The following is a 24,175-nucleotide window of genomic DNA, read 5'->3' as shown; positions in this document are numbered from 1 at the left end:
GGCTTCCCTCTGCGCCAGTTTATAAAATATAAATCATAATACAAGCAGCTGAATTAACAAAGTTAGCTCTCAAGGTTAACATACTACGTATTACTACGTAATCCCATGCCATACATTTTGCACGAGATACACTTACTTTAGATAAGTCAGTACCTTGCACTACCCGCCTCCTGCAATTATCGGTCTGAAAGAAATATGGTCTCTTTAAGGTGTAGTGCCTTAATCACATGGCATAATTATGTGTGCACACTGACCTGTGGAAAACCTTTATTGTGAAAGCCGCAGCTAGGAAGTCAATGCAGCCCAACACAATTTCTGACATGACAGTGGACCGTCCGTGTAAACATGGCTAGAAACCTGTTATACAGAGCTGCTGATGTCGTCCAGCTCTGCAGGTTGACACTTCTGACCGGGGCACGTCCCTTAAGCACACAAACCCAAAAGGATCCGCTTACTGTCAGGCTCCAAAAAAATGGAATAAGGTTGGAGAAAGATTCAATTGCGCTGACCGAAAGTTTAGTCATGCAATGTTGGTAGCTAGTTAGCATAGTTCGTTGATGATTTACTCATGAGTTTGCCTGCTCGAGTCGTAGGCTATGTAAACTAACCATTGCATTGCATTATGGGGAATCATTGTTTTGGATACTGGCCCTTCTATGATCCACTAATGATGGGATCTGTCAAGTTTAAGTTTCACTTAAAATTATATTTTCTTTAGGAATATAACGCTGAACAATCCCAGAAAGCGGAATGCTTTATCCCTTGCCATGCTGGGCTCCCTGCGAGAGGACATTCTAGCAGACATCGACAGTGAAGACCTCAGGGTCATCATTATTTCTGGTATGACCGCATATAAAGCCGTTCCATTAAGAGCAGGGTAGTATGACTGGTGCAGAACAACTTTCTCTCTCAGCTGTCTCTTTACCGGACAGGCCTTTCCTGGAAGTGAGTGTTGTGGGTCTATGTTCTGATGTTCCTCTTGCAGCAAAGGGCCCTGTGTTCTCTTCTGGACATGACCTGAAGGAACTGACGTCAGCACAGGGAAGAGAATACCACAAAAATGTGTTCCAGACCTGCTCAGAGGTGAGGTCTAGTCTCTCTGTGTGTGTCACAAGACCACAAACACTACAAACACATCGTCTCCCTTTGTGGTTTCAGGTTATGACTTTAATTCAGGAGATCCCTGTGCCTGTTATTGCGATGGTAAATGGGGTTGCCACGGCAGCAGGTTGCCAACTCGTTGCAAGTTGTGACATTGCTGTGGTAACAGAGAAGTCCACCTTTGCTACTCCAGGGGTCAACGTGGGGCTGTTCTGCTCTACACCAGCTGTGGCCATAGGGAGGGCTGTACCCCGGAAGGTGAACTTGAGAGTACACACACACTAAGACAACAATGTTACACTTTCATTTCCTTTGGAATCAAGGAAATTAATTTCTCATTGGTCTCTAAAGACACTGTACATTTGTGTTTGCTTCAGGTCGCGATGGAGATGCTGTTCACAGGAAGTCCAATCTCGGCCCAGGATGCTTTGCTGCATGGGCTGGTCAGTAAGGTGGTTCCAGAGGAGTGTCTGGAGGATGTCACAATGGAGATGGCCAGACGGGTGTGTCAGACCAGCCGTCCTGTCGTAGCGCTTGGCAAGGCTACTTTCTATAGGTGTGTTGATGTATGCCTTTCAGTCTTCCATTGTTCTCTCCTAACTCTTATCAAACCTTACTAACAATAGGGAAAAATCTACTGAAGTACAGTAACAAAGTATTTGAATTTTTTTCAAAAATATTTTTTAAACCTTTCTAAACTTCTACTTAAAAACCTTTTTGTCAAAATATTTTTTAAACCTTTAGAAATGTTTTTTTTTCATACACACAACATGACACAAAAATGCTCCATACACTATGATTGTACATGATCTTGCTTGTGTTGCTGGAACAGACAGATGGCCCAGGGTCGAGAGGCTGCCTACGCTACGGCCTCCAGGGTCATGGTGGATAACCTGTCTCTGAGAGACGGGCAGGAGGGCATACGCGCCTTCTTTGAGAAACGGAACCCTGTGTGGACGAACAGCACGGAGAAGGCTCACGAGTGATGGTGTCCGAGCGGGTTCTAACTTCTACATCATAGGGTCCACCAACAGAGGGAGACTGCCAGTCGCAGCATGGCAGCCATGGATGCACTTGAGTTGTGCACCACATTTCTGATTGAAGGGTTTGGTTTTGACAGACAGGACATGGGGACAAATTATGTCAACACTCAGCTGCACATATGTTTTGTTCCTGTGGTCTTATTGAATCATCATTTACTGTAGTAGAGTAAGCCATCAATCCACCAGCTCAAGATGTTTTAAGATGGGAGCTGTTTTGATTCAATTGCTGCTGATTACTGTTGTACCAAGGGTGTTGCTGCACTTTCTGTAATGTGTGAGTAGAAGGAAGGAAATGCATCTTTGAGAAGGTAATCGAGTGTATCATTAAATCATTCAAAGGAAAAAAATCTGCATTTGAGTAAGAGTTGGATTCTATTACATTTCATTGAAATAGGAAACATAGCAATGGCCTACTTGTTAGGGGTGGGGGAAAAATCGATTCACATATAAATCGCAATTCAGTCTTCTAGTGATTCACTTTGATTCACAATTTTTTGTAAAAAAATATGTAAGCATATATTGAATCGAAAGGTCATAAGGGCAATTACACTGTCTTGTACAAAGTAACTTTGCAGGAACCCTCATGTGAACCATCGAGTCTACTGAAAAAACACGGTACCCTTGGTTCCAATCTCGCTCAAACCAATTGATAATTCATTTAACTGTGAAGTAATACCTATCCCCTTAGTATATGTTAACATTAGTTAATTAGACTTTGAACCTTTTGTATAGTATAGTTAGACTTGTTTAAACTTACACCACTTATTTAAGATTTACTCCTCTATGTTGAATGTATGCACTTTCCTGCCAAAGTAAATTCCTTGTCTGCAAACGTTCATGGCGATTAAAACCCTTTCTGAAAAGATTCCCACCACTACTACTACTTGTACTGCCAAAGAAAGTAACAGTGTTTAGTGCCTGTTTATTTAAATATTGTTACCTAAACTATAGTTTGACGGTTAAGTGAACTCATACTATATTACTTATTAGATGTTGTATTGTGCATGGAATGATTACCTAGAGGTCGTGGGAACTCGGTCACTGCGCCGCAAGTTTCACTTAACCGCCACGTGGTGGCGATATTATATTAAATACTATATGACAAGTGGAAGAAACGCAAGCACAGTGTTCTTCAGGAAACATGACTTCCGAATCCTTCCCGATTTCAAAATAAAAGAACAAATCCTCTCTTTGCAACTTTCGATGAGAGAGAATAGACTCACCCCTAGAGGGAGGAGTGTCCTAAAACACGGAGAATGGAGCACAGCAATGTGATAAAAAGGGACAACTACTGAAGAACCTTAATACATTTGTTGGCATCAAAAGACCAAAAATTCAACATTCAGTATGTAAAATAACCACCACGGCCCTGTTCCCACACATAAATTGACACACAGACAATCAGAAGCTCTCACCCCATACGTTTTATTAAGTAAAGTTTCTGAAGAATGACCTGACAATCATCTTGCAATTAGTTCTTTAACAAAAAAAGGAATGCCTCAGGGAATGCATGTTTAAATAATAAAACAGTATCACTACTGTTTCTGTATGGAGTGTATCAAAAAAGTACAGCCAAAAAGGTAGTAGCTGTTTAAGAATTGAATTATGTGACTACACACAAATGCGCAAAGGTATGTATACATGGAATGACTTAATATAAGAGTGAAAGTGCCACTGACCTGTTGTGAATGATAAAAGTATGTCAATCTGATAAGTACAAGTCATAGTAGTGCTTTAATATCAGCACAATCCCCATCTATCCCATAATGCTGGCTGCCACTTCCAATGGGCTGAAAGACTGGAAAATACTGTCAACTTCCGAAATATTTAAATCGATGTTTTTGTAAACCTTTACAGAAGAGAACTAGATTCAAAAGGGAACAATGGTGGAATTCAGGAGCATCAAACAAGGTCACTGTTGTTGGGACTTTATCGCTTAACATAGGATTTAGACTCAAGCCTATACCGACCGCGAGGACTCAAACATATGTTTTGCACGTGGGACACAGAAACAAGTTGCAGTGGTCTGTAATTTCTGTCATTGTCATAGTTCTGTCGTCGACTGCAAAATAATCTCAACAAAAATATAAATTCCAAAATTTAAAAACTCACTGTTGTACAGTTGAGCGGCTTCAAAATTGAATTGAAGTGGACATTATTTTTTATATATTACAGTGATATAATCCTCACTGTCACATAATTCCATTATTTGACATAGCTTTGTTTCTTCTCTTTGAAAAATAAGATATTCACAAGCATATAGAGTAAATTGACCTCTAAAGTAGATATTTGGATCTAATGCATAAAAAAATAAAGGTGGATCAAAGAAAAATACATTACTGAGTATGTCTCGCCAGGAGAAGGGTCCCCTGCTAATGATAGTTTAAATAACTCAGTATATAAACCAAAACATCTTTAACTGTACATTTTAGACTCTAAGAAGATATATTCTGCAATGCCTGTTGTTAATCATTTAACATTCAAAAAAATAAAATAAATCAGTTTTTAAAAGTGATCAGTAAAAATGTCAGAAGCTGGTGTCCTGCAACTTGGATGCAGTATGACTGTTAAAGTCAGTACGTACGCCACACAGAAAGCACAAACAAACAAGAAAACAAATAAACCTTATCACGCTAGGACTGCTGCTTGTCTTTGCCACAGTGTCAGTGACTACACTTTCAGTGTCTCTCTCCCCCTCTTCCTCTGCCTTTTTCTCACAGCAACATAGATTCCTGCATGGCAAACGCCTCCTGTGCGTGCCTGTAGTGTGGTCCTCCGAACCTCGGGGGGAGCTGCTGCCTTATGGTGGGCTGCTGCTCCTGGAACTGTGTCCTGTAGTGAAGCAGGCCATCGGGGCCAGTCGGGAAGGTGAACTCCTGGACGGGCGACATCTGGGCTCTCTGGAAGCTGGGTGAGCGGGGCACACCTCCAGGGGAACGAGTGGGTGAGTCAACCTCTTGCCCCCAGGATGGCCCCTCTACGGCCCTGCCTGGTCCCTCTGGCAGGTAGGGTTGGGTGTGCTCTCCTCTCCTTCGCCCCTCATACCGGTAGTCAACTGGGGGGTACACCGGGGAGGCGAGGCGGGTGGGCTGGCGCAGGTAGAGGGGGGCGGTGCTCCCGGGGCTATCCAGTTGGACGCTGTGCTCCTGGGGGGCGGTGGTCCGTGGAGGCTGGGCGGAGCCTGGGGCCTGTCGGCGGTACGTGGCATATGAGTTGTTCATGAGGACCTTTTCTGGGGAGAGGTTGGGGGGGGCCCGCCCGGTGGTGCCGTAGGGCCGCTCCCCATACACCAGGCCCTGAGCCGGGGGGCCTCTGGAGGGGGGTCTGTAGAGCCTCTCCTCCCCCCGGGGCTCCATGTTGAGGCTGTAGGGGGGGTGGAAGAGGGGCATCATGGCAGACCGACCAGGGGAGTACTGCTGGGGGGGGGTGTGGTACTGGCCCTGGCCCTGGCCGTAGTTAGTCTTGACCCCAGCAGGGTTGTCGATGGACAAGGGTGGGGGTAGGGGATGCTTGACCATCCTGGGTCCTGTTGCCATGGAGACAACGCTGCCTGCCAGGCTCGGGGTGCGTGTGGGGCTGCCCTGGCGGAGGGGCGGAAGGCTGAAGGGAGTCTCGCTGCGCGGGCCCCTCATCCTCGACGGCGGCCGCTCCAACTCCAGCACCTCCACAAAGTCCTGCTCGGCCACCCCGGGAACGTTGTCGTACTGGGAGGCATTGGAGCCGCGGTCCGAGCCTGGGACCAAGCCCCTGGAGCGGGGCCGGCGTTGAGCCAGCAGGGCCTCTTCTGGGCTGGAGGGGGCTGGGGAAGCCCCCCTGCTCAGCTGGACCTCCCGGGCTGCCGCTGCCTTGGCCGCCTCCAGCTTGGTCTCCGAGGGCTTCACCCAGCGCGGGGCAATGTCCCTGCGCGAGCTGGACGCGGCGTTGGAGTTGTGGTTGGCCGTGGCATGGCTCTGGGGCTTCACTCCGTCCACCACCGGGGGGTGGGGGTGCGGCGACGGCGTGGGTGCGGGGGAGGGCGTGGCCCCTCTCTCGGGGGTGGCGAGGTTGGAGGCGGAGGGAGGCTTGCGGGGGTCGGAGGTGATCTCTCCTGACCCTCTGGAACGAGCCTCCCTCTTGTCAGACTTGTGCTGCCGGGCCTGTTTCTCCAGGGAGTCCCTGCGCGAGCGGCTGGGGGGCCGACTGTCCTTCTGGCGGTCCTGGGTGGGGCTCGATGCCCTGGCCGGCTCGGCGGGCTGGGCGTGGCTCTGACCGTTTGCCATGTGGCTCACCACCGCTGCTGGCTCGGGCGGAAGCTGGCCCAGGGGCTTCTTAGGAAGCTCATCCTCTTTACCTGCCGAGGTCAAATACAAAGGAGAAACATCTGAGTGGAAGACAGAGACTCTGAAAACAACAGTGTCTGGAGACGCTTTGTTCTTAAAAACAGACGGACATTAAAAGGGGTAACACTGACTCATGCAACACCACTGCCATAGGGGGGGAAATTAAAGAGAGAATAACATTCATGACAACACCCAACCACATTTCCACAGGCGAGACAACCAAGGACAGAAAAAAAACAAAAAAAAACATCTGAAATTGTGTTTGATATTATTTCCCAGAGTGCTTGAGGCATCCAATTAGGAAATGCCACTCAAAAAGAGTACTGAAGTCTGAGTCTGAAATTCTGAGGTCCCCTTGCTTTCATTAAAGTGTACTTAGCTGCTGTGGACTCAGACTTTAGAAGGTCATACAGAAATACTACTTGACTAATGGATTTGATTAAAAACAATCTAAGACTCCATCACCTACAGTACAACCAGCATGTAAGAATTAAAGTTGAAAATGAGTTGATCTTAAAGACATGAGTCATAGTTACATCATACCATAGTAAAATCTCTAATATATCTTAAATCATTAAAGGAAATGAAGAGTACAGGTGACACATATACAGACAGTGAAGGTGGTACTAGATGTAAGGGGGTCTGGAGGAGAGGTGTATCCACGACCACCATAGACCACAGGGAGAGACCAGCTGGAGAGGAGGAAGTGGGGTTGACTCAAGAAGTACTTTACAAAAGGAACCAGGAAGTGTAGACACTGGTACTGAACCCACAAACTGAAGTGTCTTTTCACAAAGAACGTCTGTTTCTCCACAGCGTTTCTCTGTCCTCAGACTGAACGAGTGAGAGCAATATGGAGAGTCTTATTCTCCTTCCCTCGTGTCCTTTCCTCAGCCTGTACGTGAGAACCTCTGGACAAGGTCCTGAAGGAAAGAAGACGAGGGCTCCGCAGAGGAACACCAGGAACAGTGTGTGGGGGGGTCACAGTTCACCGAGTTCAACTCCTTCGACACCAGCTCTACCCCCTCCAGCCCTCTGAATGAGGAGGACACAGGAGAGGACGCCACTTCATTGTGGATTCATCCAGGTGACGTGTGTCCATGGACACAGGAAGTGACTTAGCGTGCCAGGTTAGGGGACGGATGCCACCTCAAAAGTATACAGAGTTAAACAGGTACATTGCTGTACCCAAACTCTCACCATTTTACAAGCTATAATATTAAAAGTGGTTTTCATACAGTAGATTGACTTATTTCCAGGCTGTGGGCGGATCTCCAGCATACCCAGTTTAACAAAAAGCCTCCTGTGAAGAAGGGAACTGCTTATTATCATGTCATCACCCGGGAGACCAAACTAAACTCTACTGTTTGGTTTTTAAGTAGGCTCAGAGGGATGCCATTGTAGCGTAGATTTAAAAATATTCTATTATGTTCACTTACGTGGTCTATAATCGCTCATGCACAGTGAGAGGTAAATGACTATCTACACAGCATCGCTACAATCTGTGTCCCGTTAGAGAGAGGAAGAGAGTGGGAGTGTGAAGGAGAAAGAAACAAAGAGAGAATCCAGCCATTATCACAGCTCCAACTTAACGTCAAATCAAATCAGCCGGGTTGAGATAAAGCCGTTTCTGGAAGGTTGTGAGAGTGTTTGTGAGAGAACACTGGGAAGGGGGTGGGGGGGGGGGGGGGGGGGCTGTGGGACAGACAGGCGACAGACAGACGGACTGACGGAGCCAGGGACAGATGGACAGAAAATGAACAGGGAACACCAGTCAGGTTAGCCCACCGGTTACTGCTGTAGGAGGGGATGTGGGCCCCACTCACACCCATACTTTTGTAGGCTGGGCGCAATGATTGGAAGAAGAGGGAGAAAAGGCAGATTAGGCCAGAGAGATAAAGCAAGATTAGATACAGGGCCACTGTTACCATTACTATCAATACCACTACTGTAGTGCCACTACTAGACATTCACGAGAAGCAGGGCTTTGTCTCTGTGTGTGTGTGTGTGTGTGTGTGTGTGTGTGTGTGTGTGGAAGCAAATCAGTGACATCATGTTTTGAATTCTAAAAAGGCATTGAATACTTAATATTGAAATTTAAACACCACTGATTGCATTTTTGGGATCAGAATTTTTACTGTTTGAATTTGAGCAACCTGAATTTCCAACCTTTTAAAATCCAAAACATGACGTCACTCATTTGCTTCCATATGTGTGTTTGCTGTGTACTGTGTTGTTCTCCACATGCATATTCTGTCCTTGTGTGACCTTATGCACAGAAGTCAGCCCTAAGCTGCATGAGAATGTGTAATAGTGTGTGTTTGTGTGAACATGTGTGTGTCACATGCTGGGCCGTACCTGGTGCAGGCAGCTCCAGTTTGGACCTTCTGAGCTCCGTCATGGAGTTCTGCAGCTGCTCGATCACAAAGTCATCCTCATAGAAGAAGTCCTTGGACAGAGCCACTTGCAGAAACTCGACCAGTTCCTCCATAGACAACTTCAGTAGGTGCTCTGGAAACACACCAGCACGCGTCAAGAATAAATGAGGAAAAACCTAGTCAAAGATGGCAAAACTCTTCTGAAGAACGGAAGGATTTCTTTGCAGGTTGATTTATTTGAACTCTACCAAGGGAAAATGACCAACGATGAGCCAGTATGGTGAGATGTCTTACTCTTGTGGAGTTTGAGGACAGTGTAGGACATGGCGGTGAGAACTCTTTCCCCCTCCAGGATATAGATGTCCCAGATACGAAGGGTCAGGGTGAAGGGGGTCTACCAGAGAGAGAGACAAAAACGGACAGAAACAGACACTAAGGATCTTTAATACTGTAATCCCTATTTGGAACAAGCTTTGACCCACATTAGGGAAACTAAGGCTGACAGCAGACAGGGCTGCATTCACAAGGTCACTCACTCTGTCCAGGAAGCACTGAAAGAACCACTTCATGGTGTACAGGCTGGTGAACACCTCCTGGGTGTCCTGGCAACATAGGCAAATCATTTGTGAGTGTGTCATCGGTTTAAAGGTGGTGAATCAGACAGTAAGCCAGTGGTTTAACATTAAAGTAGAATAAAGTTGAGTCAGTAGCTGGCTGTGTGTTTGTGTGTGTGTGTGTGTGTGCGCGCTACATGACATTTCTCTCTCTCACTCCATTCCCCTTTAATCTCTCCACATCAAAGGCTGCTGTCTGCTCTTCAGCCAGACCCCCATACCAGCAGGCTTAGGGCTGTCGTTTATTTACCAACCCCCTGCACAGATTTACTGGTTTGTATGTGTGTGTGTGTGTGTGTGTGTGTGCCTGTGTGTGTGTGCCTGTGTGTGCCTGTGTGTGTGTGTGTGTGTGTGTGTGTGCCTGTGTGTGTGCCTGTGTGTGTGTGTGTGTGTGCCTGTGTGTGTGTGCCTGTGTGTGTGTGCCTGTGTGTGTGTGTGTGTGTGCCTGTGTGTGTGTGCCTGTGTGTGCCTGTGTGTGTGTGTGTGTGCCTGTGTGTGTGTGCCTGTGTGTGTGTGTATTCTGTATTGCCCACCAGGTGCTGCTTCAGTTTGGGCATCATCTTCTTAAGGATGCGGTCATGGTGCTCCTGAAAGCGCATCAACTTGGGAAAACCAGGGACAAAGAAACCTGGAGGAGGAGAGGAGGACGAGGGGGTGGAGTGGAGAAGAGGAGATGGGGGGAAAAGGGATAGGAGAAGTGGGGAGAGAGAGAGAGACACAGAGAGAGAGAGAGAGAGAGAGAGAGAGAGAGAGAGAGAGAGAAGAAAGGAACAGATGAAAAGTGAATATTTCAGTCTGCCCACATTGGTTTGGAGAGATCATTGAGCATTTCATGAATGTGAGAGTGAATGAGCAGCTTAGGCCTGACTGATGTGTGTCTGCTCATAGTACAGTACAGTTTGTAGGGTTTGTTCTCCTTAAATGGCATTTTTTCCCTTCTTCTCTGGGCCAAGACATGAATCCTTCAAGGTGTGTGTACTGTACTTGGAGTGTGTGTTTATACTCTACATAGAACACTGCAGTGTCCTTATAGGAGGGTTTGGACAGTTTTGTTTATGTTCTGGAACCCAGTTTAACATTGGATATGTCACATGTATAGTACAATGACTTTCTAAAGTGATTTTAGTGTGTGTATCGTATTGTATGTGTGTGTACCATGCATGGAGTGCTTCTGTCCAGATAGTAGTTTGACCAGGGCCCAGAAAGCATCCTCCTCATTCATGTAGATGAGCAGAAGAGCTGTGATCTGGCTCATACCCTGGCAGTACCCAACCTCCTAAAACACACACACACACACACCAGTTGAGATTCCACACAGCACATTCACACACACACAAATGAGCCACACACAATGGCTAGAAAGACAGGAGGCCGTTAGTGTGGATGGAAGGTAGACAAGAAGGATTCTGGAGAGTGATGAGGAGAGAGGGAGGGAGTAGAACGAGAGGAGAGAGTAAAAGTGAAGGAGAGGGAGAGAGAGGAGGTGAGAAGGAGAGGTAGAGAAAAGAGAGGGAGGGAGAGGAGATAAAGAGCGAGAGAAGTGTGTCTCACCGTGTTGTACATGGAGTAGGCTGTCAACACGTGGAACAGAGCCTGCTGCCTGTGAACACACACACACACAGATCAATATTCACACTGTTTGAATTTAGTAAAGCAACAAGTCTTACTAAATACAACAGCTCCATTCCTAGTTGCACAGTAGCACATGCTTCTCTTCGGCTCGCGGGTGCGTCACAAAGATACGTTTGAATACTGAGGCAGTAGATTTGGTTTTCTGGTCAGTCCGTGTGAACTCTAGCTGCTCTCTGGCACCCTGAGGGTTAATACGGACCTCCCAGGTTCCTGCTGTCAACACGACCTCACTAAGCAGAAGTAATAACCTTAAAAAGGGGACGTGTTCTATCTCACTTCCAGCTCGGGAAATGTCAGCCGGTGATCCATACAGATTCCTATATCTCTCGGGCCGGTCAGTTGTGGGGGGGGGGGAGGGGGGGTAGCAGTACTTACTTGACGTCATAGCGGTGCATGAACATGATGTGGTCCCTGTAGGTGCGGTTCACATCCAGGTCAATCTGACGGATGTCAGGTGACATGCCTTTGGCTCGCAGTTTCAGCTTCTAATGACAGGAGAGACAAAAGGGTGTGTGAGTGTGTGTGCGTGAGAGAGAGCGGTCCACTGACGAATGAGACTTCACATTCATCCATCTGGACAACCTTTTATTGAGTTCTAATAAAGCTCAGCTGTGCCCAGGAAGTCCTCTTGTGTCATCTCCCTCTCTCTCTATCTTACACACACACACCCTCTCTCCAATAATAATGATTGAGCTCTCTGCAAAATCAAATAAAGTCGGTGCTTGCTCACTTGGTTATGAATCTTTATGAGGCCCGTGCCTTAGTGAAGGTGGCTATGCTGCAGTGGAATTGTATACATTGGAGAGGGGGAACAGGAGTGTAAACTACAGGGTGTGTGTGTGTTTGAGTTCACCCTGACACGGATAGTGGAGGGAAGAAGAGGGGAGGGGTGGGGAGGGCAGGAGGGGCGGGAAGAGCAGGAGGGGTGGGGAGAGGAGGGCAGGAGGGGTGGGGAGAGGAGGGCAGGAGGGGCGGGGAAAGGAGGGCAGGAGGGGCAGGGAGAGGAGGGCAGGAGGGGCGGGGAGAGCAGGAGGGGTGGGGAGAGGAGGGCGGGATGGGCGGGGAGAGGAGGGCAGGAGGGGCGGGGAGAGCAGGAGGGGTGGGGAGAGGAGGGCAGGAGGGGCGGGGGGAGGAGGGCAGGAGGGGCGGGGAGAGGAGGGCGGGATGGGCGGGGAGAGGAGGGCGGGAGGGGCGGGGAGAGGAGGGCGGGAGGGGCGGGGAGAGGAGGGCGGGAGGGGCGGGAAGAGGAGGGCGGGAGGGGCGGGGAGAGGAGGGCGGGAGGGGCGGGGAGAGGAGGGCGGGAGGGGCGGGAAGAGGAGGGCGGGAGGGGCGGGGAGAGCAGGAGGGGCATGGAGAGGAGGGCGGGAGGGGCGGGAAGAGGAGGGCGGGAGGGGCGGGGAGAGCAGGAGGGGCATGGAGAGGAGGGCGGGAGGGGCGGGAAGAGGAGGGCGGGAGGGGCGGGGAGAGCAGGAGGGGCATGGAGAGGAGGGCAGGAGGGGCGGGGAGAGGAGGGCAGGAGGGGCGGGGAGAGGAGGACTGCAGGGGTGCTTCTCTCCAAACCTCGTAGAAGTCTTTCTTCTCCTCCTTTATTTTGGGAATGTCGAGGAGCAGACACCACACCTCTCCTCGGAGCTGCAGGGGGATTCCCTTGTAGACTCTCCGAGACAGCTGCAGTGACAGGGGCAAGAGGACACATTCCCCAGGAATCACATCAAAGAGTCCCGCTCTCTTCCAACATCACACCCTTGACCCCCGAGCACAGTGAACCTGCAGCTTGTGGGGTCACAGTTCAGACTCTCTCTTCATATCGTATTCAAGCAGCAAAGTACACAGTGAAAGAATACACGAGGAGAACACGGTAACTGAAACTTGTGTTGATCAAGTGGGGAAATAAGGGTGTGGTGTGTTCTGCATGTCTGTGTGTGTGTGTGTGTGTTGTGTTCTTTAGGGGCAGATATAAAGGAGTTTTAGAGGTTGAGCTCTGCCCCTCTGTCTAAGATTTCGGAGTCGAGCCAGACATGCTTCCACGCTCTGTGTGAACAGGTGGACGTGTGCACGGGGAGACTAAGCAGAGGGGGGAAGCGCTCCCATTGGCACGGAATCGGAAACATGTCGGGTGCAGTTTTGAAAGAAAAGTACATTTTAAAAGCCAAACTGTAGGAACAGCAAAGTGAATCAGTGCAGTGAGTAGTCCCTTCTACTGCTATTAAAATCACCCTGCCGGAACACGTTACTATACAGTGGAAAGCAGACGGGAGTTAAGGAGGGACATGTTGGACCAGATGTGTCTGTGTGTGTGAGTATGAGTATAAATGTGTGTGTGTGTGTGTGTGTGATGATACTCCTGTGCCATGTGCAGCTCTCTCTCTCTCTTTCTCTCACATACAGATCAATCACATTTGATCTATGGCCACGACATGCCTTAATGTATCCGCATGACTTATCAAGTCAACACAGATAGGAGAGAGGGAGGAAAGAGAGGGAGAAACACGGGATGGATTTGAAAGGAGAGGTAGCTGCAGATGACCAGTGAAGGGTAATAATGAGGTCATGAATCACATCACGAGTTACATCATGTAGATGCTGCATGTGAATGCATGTTGTTGCGTGTGTGTGTTATAGGAGTCTTCCCTTGCCCAGCCTGAGCATGTAATGGGTTATCATCCCTATAGCAGATAAAACACTGGGGGCTCATAGTGACTACTGGGCGACAGCCTTGTAATTAGGCTCTGATGAGGAAGTCAATGACTACAATCTGTTTGACTAATCATCCTTCACTGTGTGTGTGTGTGTGTGTGTGTCTAATCTCCCCGCCAGTGAAGAGGTCCTCTCTGCTCACTGCACTCCAGTCCTCTCCATCTGGTCCATTGATTGGCTGTCTCAGGGCCACCTCGGCCCAGGTCCCAGAGCTCAGAGCTGGTCAGCTTGGCTGCTCAACCTCCCCTCCCCTGCTACACCCTCCTCCCCCACACAGACCTAGACCAGTCCCACCCTGCTTCATACTTAATAGACTCCTAATAGACACCAAGAACCTTTTATAACCTTAGCAAGACACTAATAACTCCATATAACCTTACACATTATCGTAAAGATGCTCTTACAGTAGTAACCTTTACCAAGGTGCTATGACTTGATAATGTTCAACATAATGAATGGCTCCAACTTGCCGTTCACAAGGACTCGTCATCTCTCAAGTCCTAGCTAATAACAACCATGCTGGTGACAGCTATTTCTCCACTATAGCTGGAGACTGAGGGCGTCCTGTCGTATGGCTGCATTGCAGCTGTTCTGTCGCTGTTTGTCCAGGATAGCTGTCTTGCTCTGCTCAGGAGAGACGCAGCGAACCACAACCTGATTACTCCCTGAGACACCACTGTTCACTCTGTCAACACCAGAGAGAGAGAGGGACGGAGGGAGAGAGATAAAGAGAGAGAGACAGAGAGATGGGGACAGAGAGAGAGGGAGAGAAAGAGAGAGAAAGGGAGGAAGAGAGACGTTGGGAGAAAGACAGAAAGAGGGGGATGAAAGAGATGGCAAAGAGGGATGAAGAGAAGGGAGGGAGAGAGCCAGAGTGAGATAGCAAGGGAGAAAGAGAAAGAGGAGAGGGACGCGCGGATGTCACATACTTCTTTAAACGGAGGAGGAAAATTTGAGAAAGCAAGGCTGTTCCCTTAGCTATGACATCACAAGCCCCCTTAGTGTCCCCTCCTGATACCAGGAGAACACAACACAAACCCCCTTAGTGTCCTCTCCTGATACCAGGAGAACACAACACAAGCCCCCTGCCCAGCCCCTAGAACACTGCAGATGTACCCCCATCAGGCACCAACGAGGACAGCTAGAAGAGAGAGAGAGAGGGATTTCTTCTAAATGCCCTTCAGGGAGACTGAGGGCAAGACTTCCTTACATGTGTAGCTACAGGAGGAGAAAAGCAAGGGAGGAAGGACGGGGGAGAGGACGACAGGAATGTGGAATTTTAAATTCGACAGCTTAAGTGGTGAAAGATAGGTAGTTTTCCTAGAAGATGTGAAGTAAAAGGAGCGAGGTGATGAAGAGAGAGATGGAGGGAGACTCACCTTGTCACTGTTCTTGTATTTATCCCAGCTCTTGAGCATCTTCAACCATTTTGTTGTCCTCTCCAGCTCCTGGGAGGTTTTTTGCTGTGGGAGCCGCAGGAAGTGACACGTTAATATTTCTTCATTACGGTGACATCGTTGATGAACACTGACAATAGACAACAAGGCACCATCAGCATGGGATACCGCAGAGGACTCACGACTGTCCACAGATAATACAGACAGCATGATTACTAAGCAACCACACTCCCACAATAGTAATCAGGGATCATTGTCCTTGTGTGAATCAGACTCTTTGGTTCTCAGCTGTGAAGGACATGTGCACGGAGGGGAATTCAGAGGGACAGACATAGCCTGCAGGGCAGTAGGACCTGGGGGGTTTCAGTTGGTGTCACTCACCCTCACTTCCACCGAGTCATCGGACGGTAGTTCATTTTCGCTGGAGAAAGAGAGAGGGAGGAATAGTGAGAGAGAATGAGAGTAGGAAAAGACAGAGAAAAAGAAAGGAGATAGAGAGAAAGAAAGAAAGAATGAAAGAGGGAAAAAGAGAGAGGGAGAAGCAGGTAGAGGGGAAGACAGAGAGAGAGAAGAAACATTAGATTGTTAGAACTAAAAGGGTGTTACATGTCTAGCATCTCACATTTTATTTTTAGACATCTGCCTCTTCTCAACATATGCAAATCACACATCATTATTTGACTATGAGCTTAACGAGATCGACTAATCCTTTACAATTTACATGTGATACATTTAACTTTGAGATGTGGGTTGCAGCTCTCATAAGCCTGTCTTTCTGTCAAGGTAAAAGTCTTCATTCTTTTGATAAGATGGGATGTTTTCCTCATCATAAACCATGCCTCATATCATAAACAAGACAGGTTATGGTTAATTAATTCCGAGTTAAATATTTTCCTAACAGGATGAGGACTGATGGAACATATAATCTGTGTCCTGACCATTCCTTGTGTAACTCTTGTTGACTTGAATCAAAGAGGAGGAACGTGAAACTTGTAAGCAGCCACACAAACAGGAAGTAACAGATTATAGCCTTCCTCCATTTGACTGCTGCAAATGCAGTTCATATTGTGAGGAAGTTTGCCAACAAAGTCTTCCTTATTTAAATATGAAATCTGACATGGCTGTCTACGTAGGATATCCGTTTTCTGCTTCTGCCTCTAAATCGTACATCGCTTCTTGTGTTTCCAAGGGTCTCTGTCCAAATACTTCCACGTGTCCTTTCTTCTTTCCCTGTCTCATTCCTCCGTTTAGAGTCTAACAGATCTACACGTGATAGGACAATGGTGAAATAAGAGTCTCCACAGCCAGTCCAACATACATTAGATCTGAGGTTGCCTAAAGGAAGGAAGACGGCAGTCAGGGTCTCTACTTCCTGTGTGGTCACACCTCTCCTGACCCCTGGCCTACACAGGAAGCACAGAGAGGCTGGAGTTGGTCGGTCTCCATCTCAGCCTTCCCAATGAGCCCTTGTCAGTGAAGAACAGAAACACCTACCTCTATGTCTTCCCAAGGTTGAGGCTTCCCTTTGGGCCTCTCTCACACCCTCTACCCCCTTATTCCCCAGGACCATGGCATTAATCTTGGGCCCATCTCTTACTCTCCACCTAGCCTGGGGCTCTGGTCAGGCTCCCCCAGACAGGGGCTCTGTTCCTGGGCTGCAGCTACTGAACTGGTACCCTGTCATTGTGGCTAACCCAGCAGCTTCCTGGCTCATGTGCCAGCCTATATATCTATATCTATATATATATATATATATATATATATCTCTGTTTTGACACTGCTGTTTAAGAGCCATGCAACACCACCTCAATCACTGCCAAAACCACTGCCACACATGCACACACAGCCTTACACAAACACACTCATAAAACCATACACACTGGCATACACACACTCATGTTCACACACTCAGACAACCACACACACACTTGCAGACTCAACACATCCTTGTCTTTGTAGATATGTTTTTTTTTCAAAGATGCGCCAATGTTTACTGAGTGTGCTTTGAAGCTAAATTGAAGCCAACTTGAGCTCATTTAGACTGTATATCAGAACTGATGTGATGGAGTGTCTTTAAGTGGGTGTGTATGCACAGTATGTTTGTGTGTGTGTGTGCTTAATCTTACTGTAGGAACCCGAAGCGGTCGATAACTTTGTACAGGTCGAAGTTTGCATCCTCCCAGGGTTCCACTGTGGCTCCCTCCTTCCCCTGCAATCAGAGAGCATTGTGGGTAACGCCAGGAATACCAATCAGATAGCAGATCTAGGTGCATTTAAAGCCATTCTATGGGGAGAGAAGACCCTATTAATGCAGCACAAATGAGACTGAATACAGACAAATGATGATGTCTGGATGTCTGCATTCAGCACTGAAGCAACACTGCAGCTCGACAGACGCTTGGCTGCCATGCCCTTCTGCCCTGCAACACCCCACCATCATGGATGATTGACCTTTTCATTAACGGGATGTCTGTCGGAGGCACGACTACGCTGCCCTTGAGAGTGGTGATTGTGTGTGTGTGTGTTTGAGAGTGTGCGTGTGTACAGCTAACAGGTGTGAAATGAGGAGTCAGACACAGCCTGGGCAGAGGGGAAGGAGGGAGGACGACAAGCAAACAAAAGTGTGAGAGAAAATTATTTTGGATTGTGCAAGAGAAGGTGCTGGAACTGGGAGGTATGGACGGATACATCCACACCATATGAACCTCCAGTGTTAGGATGTCCAGCCTTTTGAGGTGGACTCTAAATACATGTATTGTCCTTTCTAAAAGGTCTATTTTGAAGCCAACACTTCAGCAGAAGCCAGCTAAAATAAACACACATCTGGGATGAATAAAGAGACTGTTCTCAGACCTCAGGCAGAGTATGGGGAACGAACATGGATACACACACACACACAGAAGCTTGAAGGACACATCAGTTGAGAGAGAAACAGACAGTGTCTGATATCCACGTCATCTGGTAACGGCACACTCTTCTACACACACAATTACACTTACGCACACACACACACACACACACACACACACACACATACAAAGAAAAACCCTCTTGGAGCGCAAAATCAATGTTAGGACATGAGTGTGTCTGGTGTTCCAGCACATATAAACACACATAAAGCCTTTCAAAGTGAAAGACCAGACACACAGCAGTGTTTTCATGAATCCCAAACACTATCAACTTCAACACCACATCTATTAGCAGAGTTCTGTCTGTGTGTTCTGTTTTGATAACAGACTCCATTAAAGAACTCGGCGACAGTAATGGTGACACTGATATGGTTCTGATTGGACCCGTTCTGCCTCGCTGAACCCAGAAAATGGATTCTTCTTGTGATCAGGGTCAAACATCATAACATAATTAAACTCACAATGTCACACAGTGTCACAATACCCGCCCCCCGTCATCTCCTCCTCTCTATCCCTCCGTCTCTTCCTCTCCATCCCTCCCTCTCTCCTTCCTTGATGAGCGTGCTTCATTATACATCCAGACGAAATTAAAATGGCTAATTTAGAAACCAGGGACAAAGGCTGGCTGTGGAGACACCAGGGTCGATGGGCAATTATATGAAACACACACACACTATTGGCTGACCAGAAGCCAGCAGATAAGATGACAATATTCGAAATGACCTAAATGAGTGAGGAGACCAAGTGAAGGAGAAAACCTCTGGTGGTTTAGGAGTGGGTCCCAGGATGTTCCTACCTTGTCATATTTGGCCACAATCTCAGCTCGCTCCTGCTCAAGCTTTACTGCAGCATCCTGCTCTTTATCAGACGCTGTGAGAGAGGGAGAGAGACAGAGAGAGATAGAGAGAGAGGGGGAGAGAGAGACAGAGAGCGATAGAGAGACAGAGAGAGAGGGGGAGAGAGATAGAGAGAGAGAGACAGAGAGAGAGGGGGAGAGAAAGAGAGAGAGACAGAGAGAGGGGGAGAAACATTAATAGTAGAAACTTTCTGTATTCTCGTTGAAAAATGTCTTCAAATTGTTTTCTGGGGAACACAAAGGTGTAACAGAGAGACATTCTTGTGTGAGGGGAGAGGGAGGGAGGGAGATACTGGCATCATTAGTAAAGAATTCATGCACGAGGAATTACCAACACCAAACCCCCCCCCACACACACATACAAACACACTTCCTGAATCCACCAGTTCCAAACACAGGAAACAGGTTAACAAAGCTGGCAGGGACTGTACTGCAAGTGTAAGGAGTGTTTTCTCAGGGTTAGAGTGAGAGGCACATAAGGCTGAGGCTGCATCCCACTGATCTAGAGCCCTGGACACAGAGTCCAGCTACAGGCAGCTTCTCTAATCTGGCTTCAGCCTCCTACTAAATCCTACCAGTAGGTATTTATGTATTTGGTTGGCACATAGTATACCAATGTGAAATGGGAATGGTCTGTCTGTGTGTGTGTGTTCACGTTGGGAGATGATCCATGTTTCCAGGCAAGGACCCAAGCACTGGCATTTTTATCTTCTTTGATATCCCTCTGCTGAACGCTCCACTACACAAATGCATATCAGGCAGGTTGAGAGAGGTTGTTTTTGAGAGAATGTGTATATCTGTACCATAACATTTTAATTTGGGGAATAATAATACAAAATGACACTTTCTGTGTAGCTGCCACAAATAAAGCAATGCCTCGAGTCTTGGGTCTATATGGCTTAGTTGAGTTGAGATAAATTGGACCCTGGGCCATAGTGACCCAAAGGTAATAGACAGAATAGTCTACAAAAGGAGGGTTAAACAAGTACTTTATAGTACCTCACAGGAAATAAAGCCTAATGAGATTTGTGGTTTTCGCAGTTTTATAATTCCGTTTTTACTTCAGTGGTGTTCGACAGGAAGTATTCCATTCCGTCTCTACTCCACTTCCTCCCTGGTCTCCTGGGTTCCACGGGGGCCGGCTGACCGGAATTTCAAACGTGCTCCTATTGAGCCAGCCGGAATTTTTATGACAGGATGGCGGGAATGTGTGTCACAGTGAAAGGCATGTCACCATGAGCTGCCAACAGCCCTCAGAGAGAGAGAGAAAGAGAGAGAGAGAGGGGCCACAAGCTGGGGACACTACAAAAAGACGCAGTCTGGAGTCACAGCAAATAAACAAATAATGTTGCTTTCCCACCCAAGGGGGCCGTGGTTCCCATGGCGCAATGCATTGGAATTCTGGGTAAACAGGCTTGAGTGTGTCTGTGGTAAAGTCTCGTCTTAGCAAGAACCCCCATCAGACATTAGTATTCTGCATGGGCTGGACTTGGGCTCAACGCAATTAGAGTCTTTCATGCTCTGGGAATTGCGCTGGCATCTGTGACAATTTCTGTATGTTTTTTATGTGCGTGTGTGTGTGACAAGAGAGTCTTCAAGCAGAGTTTGGGTGTAGGTTTCGAGTCAATGTGCCTTCCAGTGTTACCGTGTCTGCTTTGTGCACCTCCCTGCTCCCTCAGAAGACCCAGGAGAAACATGGAGGGACACACCGCACCTCACTCACTGTCTGGAACACGCTGTCCTGATCCTCTCTCCTCCTCCGCCTATACTCTCGCCCTTTACCTGGTCAGACCCCCGACTCTGCTGCCCTTCTACCTCCTCCCACGCTCCCTCCATCCCTCTCCTCCTCTCCATCCTTTCGTGGCCCCCTCCTGCAAAGAGGGCGGTGTCGACTGCAAGTCACTTCCATCTCCAGCTGTGTTTAAAATGTCTCTGTAATGACTGAATGGTTATTACCATGCAAACACCCCCCCCCCCCCCCACCCAACCCTCACTCTCCTGCACTTATCCACCCGTCACAGGGAACACGCCCCCACCCCCCGCGTGCATCAAAGCTCACTCAGAAAAGAACATGTCAGACATCAGAGTTGAAATGTGTCACCACAAAACCTCTTAGAGACAACTGGAAACCGTCTCTGAAAGATGACCAAAGAACAGAACACAACATCTTCCTTCCTGAGTCAGTATGTTGTCTCTGCTAGCCTTCATGAGAAAGGTTTCATCCTCTGTATAACAGCAAGATTGCAGATGTAATGCCAACATCTATGATTTTCTATATTTGTTCGTATATATGTCTCTCTCTCAAACTATATGGCTGTACTCCCAATGGCCGTTTCTGTTACTATGAACAACACAACAAGGACAACAATGTGTAGTGACAGTTCTCCTATCTCATGGCTCCGGTCTACTCCAGGAGCAGCACTTGGCTTTGTTTTCCATAACCAGGAGTCCTTGATGTTCTCCCCCTCCCCCTCCCATCTGCTCAGAGCACCAATAGTAATGATAATGGAATATGTGATTGGAGAAGAACTCATTTCCTGTCCTTTGTTCTTAGCTCACGCTTCATCCTCTGTCAACTTCCTTGTCTGCTGTCTTTGCTAAGCCAATCAGAACGCCCCAGGGCTCGACCAGGAGCACAGGCCCTGCTTACCTCAGTGACAACCAAAGCCTACATAGACACACACACACACACATCCATGAAGAAACAATCAGCTCTATCTTAAGCTAGTGACAGTTGTGAAGCTCATGCAAAGCTTCAGCTGGATGGATTGGTAAAGTGATGTTCTGTATAGTATTACAAGTCCCACTGTTTACATTGCTTTGAATAAAAGCTTCTGCTGAATTACTAAATATGAACAGAAGTGTTCAGTATATGCTATATACACGTATAGAGTTTGAATGTAATACAAGTACAATGTGTATGTGTGTATTGTATCTACTCACACATCACGGTATAAGGTACAGTAGACAAACAGGATTGAGAACTAACAGAATCATCATTAAGATTAACTGGATGTGCTACACATTGACATGGTAAACATGTTCCTGCCTGTTCCACACCATATCACACTGATTCCTAGAACACCAGTCACCATGACGTCATTCAGCATTCCTAGGGTTTCCACGACAACTCACTGACTGGTTGACATTGTGGGTCATTATTAAAATTATTTTAGCAGTGTCTCGGTTATTATCTCAACCATGTAGTCTACCCACATACAAACAAACAATCTCAATGACACGCTTACCTCTTGAGACAGCCTCTATGGAATGTTCCAATTCTGTCAGAGCCTTCGTACGCATCGCTAATGGTGGCCCAGTCTACACACACCCCATCAGTTTTTCATCATCTACACACACACAGACAACCAGCTCGGTCCATGCAAGCACCTGTTTCACTAAGGCAACCATCTACTGTACCAACGAGAGAAAGGGGAACCAGAGGGAAAGAGAGAGAGAGGAGGAATGAGATCAGTGGTTGAGTTAGAGGGCCTTTGTCACAATGCAGCTGTTTGTTTACTCATTGAGGGGGGAGTATGAGAGGGAAAGAGAGATACAGAGATTGAGAAAAAGAGAGGGAAAAGAGAGAGAGACACAGAGACTGACTTCAGCAGCAAGTCTGTCCCACTCACAACATTCCACACCCAAACACAAACACAACAACAGGGTCTATTGAATACATCAGACAGACTAAAAAGCGAGGGGAGGGAGGGGGGAGAGAGAGAGAGAGAGAGAGAGAGAGAGAGAGAGAGAGACTGCGGTAGGAGAAACACAGACTCAAGAACAGGGAGGATAAGGGGAGGGAGAGAGATTGACAGCATGTTGATAAAGTGTTTTCATTACAGTCTAATTACAAACTGATGATCTAACCTATTAGAGAGAAAGAGAGAGAGAGACGGAGAGAGAGCATTTGATGCTCTCTATGAGAAAAAGAGAGACTACTGCTGCCTCTGCCATATCTCTTCCATCATGGTTACAGGAAATAGCTGGGTCAGTGAGGGATTGGCTGAAGAGGCTAAAATGCTGTTATCACTTCTAAAGAACAGAGGGCCATCCTGCAGGGCAGCAGGGTTTTGAGGTGCTAGCTTCCTCTCTGGGTGGGACCAGGAAGGACAACAACATAGCCGAACTACTACTGGATTGCTACAGTCGAGCCTAGCCCAGCCAAATACATTATTCAGTATGGCCTTGGACACCACTGAGTAGCCAGTGGTGTCCAACATTTTGACAAAGCATCGCAAAGAAGAAAGACAAGTGAATCTGGGCCGACACGCTTTTGTTAAACTGCCATTTGTTGTTCAAATCCAATGTACAGACATCAGCACCCCCCTATGGAACATTACAGTGAATTCAACGGTAACTGTTTTAGGATGTCTGAGCCACGTTCATTGTGCTAAGTGTGTGCGTTGTGTCTCTGTCTGTCTCTCGAGTCTGGACTGCCTAAAACTGCAGAAGGAGTGGTAGGAATATTTGATGTACTAAATGTATGCTATACAACATGGGCATGAACACACACAAATAGCACGTGGTCAGCCATCAATCACTTCATTAGATCCATAATCCCCGTGAGAAAGATATCAATCAATAGTCAATTGAGTGAGCGGTTAACAGTTGGACTAAAGCATAATGATGACTGTTTTCTCTCGATTAACAGCATCCATATAGATCTGCTTTATCTTCCCCCTGAGATCACTCAGCAGACGTCCACAGCTGTACCTGTAGGGGACTTAGACTGCCTCTGCTCCACTGAATGAAAGACTAGGCCCAGACCAAGAGAGGGAGCACTGATGTGAGACACACACACACACACACTCTTATTGTCCTGCTGACAAGGCTGACGTCACCGTGTGCACACGCATACACGAGTGCGTACACACACGCCCAGTGAAATCACGTCTGAGAAAAGCTTGTTTGACAAGCACAGTGTGAGATTGTGTTTGCCTTTTCCTACCCAACATCCCTTTTCCATAAGGTCCATTGTGACTTGCAGCTTTCATGTTTCATAAGAAAATCCACAACACTGGAACAAGTTTTTCAATCTAGACGCACAGACAATGTTTGGCAGCAGAATTGAGTAGAACAGTAATCCTTATTGGCCAATGACTAGTCACTGTCACAAGTTAGTCATTACTCTGGCAGGACAGGACAGGGCACGGCAGGACAGAACAGGGCACGACAAGTGGCATGTGTCATAGTAGAGACAGAACCACAAACAGCTCACCTAATAAC

The 24,175-nt window shown here is 47.4% G+C and overlaps 2 protein-coding genes across 7 annotated transcripts in view; one reads left to right on the top strand and one right to left on the bottom strand.

Annotated features, from left to right (window-relative positions):
• The first annotated feature begins 343 nt into the window (after positions 1–343).
• echdc3 (enoyl CoA hydratase domain containing 3) lies at positions 344–3,009 on the top strand. Its single transcript, XM_067254524.1, has 6 exons — positions 344–482; positions 719–840; positions 986–1,083; positions 1,159–1,359; positions 1,479–1,657; positions 1,934–3,009. Exons 1-6 carry the CDS (start codon positions 346–348, stop codon positions 2,085–2,087), a joined length of 891 nt encoding a protein of 296 aa, XP_067110625.1. The 5' UTR covers positions 344–345; the 3' UTR covers positions 2,088–3,009.
• Positions 3,010–3,548: 539 nt separating this feature from the next.
• usp6nl (USP6 N-terminal like) overlaps positions 3,549–24,175 on the bottom strand; it is a 37,749-nt gene continuing 17,122 nt past the window's right edge. For 3 of the 6 annotated variants that reach the window (XM_067254654.1, XM_067254656.1, XM_067254652.1), the window contains 13 exons: positions 18,887–18,960; positions 17,308–17,390; positions 15,563–15,602; positions 15,164–15,247; positions 12,648–12,755; positions 11,463–11,572; positions 11,007–11,055; positions 10,611–10,731; positions 9,989–10,083; positions 9,378–9,443; positions 9,136–9,235; positions 8,822–8,974; positions 3,549–6,474 (listed from right to left, as the gene is read on the bottom strand). In XM_067254654.1, coding sequence (XP_067110755.1) covers positions 4,859–6,474; positions 8,822–8,974; positions 9,136–9,235; positions 9,378–9,443; positions 9,989–10,083; positions 10,611–10,731; positions 11,007–11,055; positions 11,463–11,572; positions 12,648–12,755; positions 15,164–15,247; positions 15,563–15,602; positions 17,308–17,390; positions 18,887–18,960 — 2,699 coding nt within the window. In that variant the 3' untranslated portion in view covers positions 3,549–4,858. Of the gene's footprint in view, positions 6,475–8,821; positions 8,975–9,135; positions 9,236–9,377; positions 9,444–9,988; positions 10,084–10,610; positions 10,732–11,006; positions 11,056–11,462; positions 11,573–12,647; positions 12,756–15,163; positions 15,248–15,562; positions 15,603–17,307; positions 17,391–18,886; positions 18,961–20,591; positions 20,616–22,194; positions 22,306–24,175 lie in introns of those variants that run through there. The other 3 variants (XM_067254653.1, XM_067254658.1, XM_067254655.1) reach the window with 3 other exon arrangements.

This window comes from Osmerus mordax, chromosome 17 (genome assembly GCF_038355195.1).
Source record: "Osmerus mordax isolate fOsmMor3 chromosome 17, fOsmMor3.pri, whole genome shotgun sequence".
Taxonomy (NCBI): domain Eukaryota; kingdom Metazoa; phylum Chordata; class Actinopteri; order Osmeriformes; family Osmeridae; genus Osmerus; species Osmerus mordax.
The sequence above is the reverse complement of the archived record's forward strand: the minus strand, read 5'-3'. Positions and strand labels throughout refer to the sequence as shown.

What these genes read in the sequence shown, in the direction of transcription:
- echdc3 (XM_067254524.1), top strand. Translation starts at nt 346, where the DNA reads ATGGCTAGAAACCTGTTATACAGAGCTGCTGATGTCGTCCAGCTCTGC. An exon ending in CTCCAAAAAAATGGAATAAG is followed by an intron (nt 483 to 718) that starts GTTGGAGAAAGA and finishes TATTTTCTTTAG; the next exon opens with GAATATAACGCTGAACAATC. An exon ending in CAGGGTCATCATTATTTCTG is followed by an intron (nt 841 to 985) that starts GTATGACCGCAT and finishes TTCCTCTTGCAG; the next exon opens with CAAAGGGCCCTGTGTTCTCT.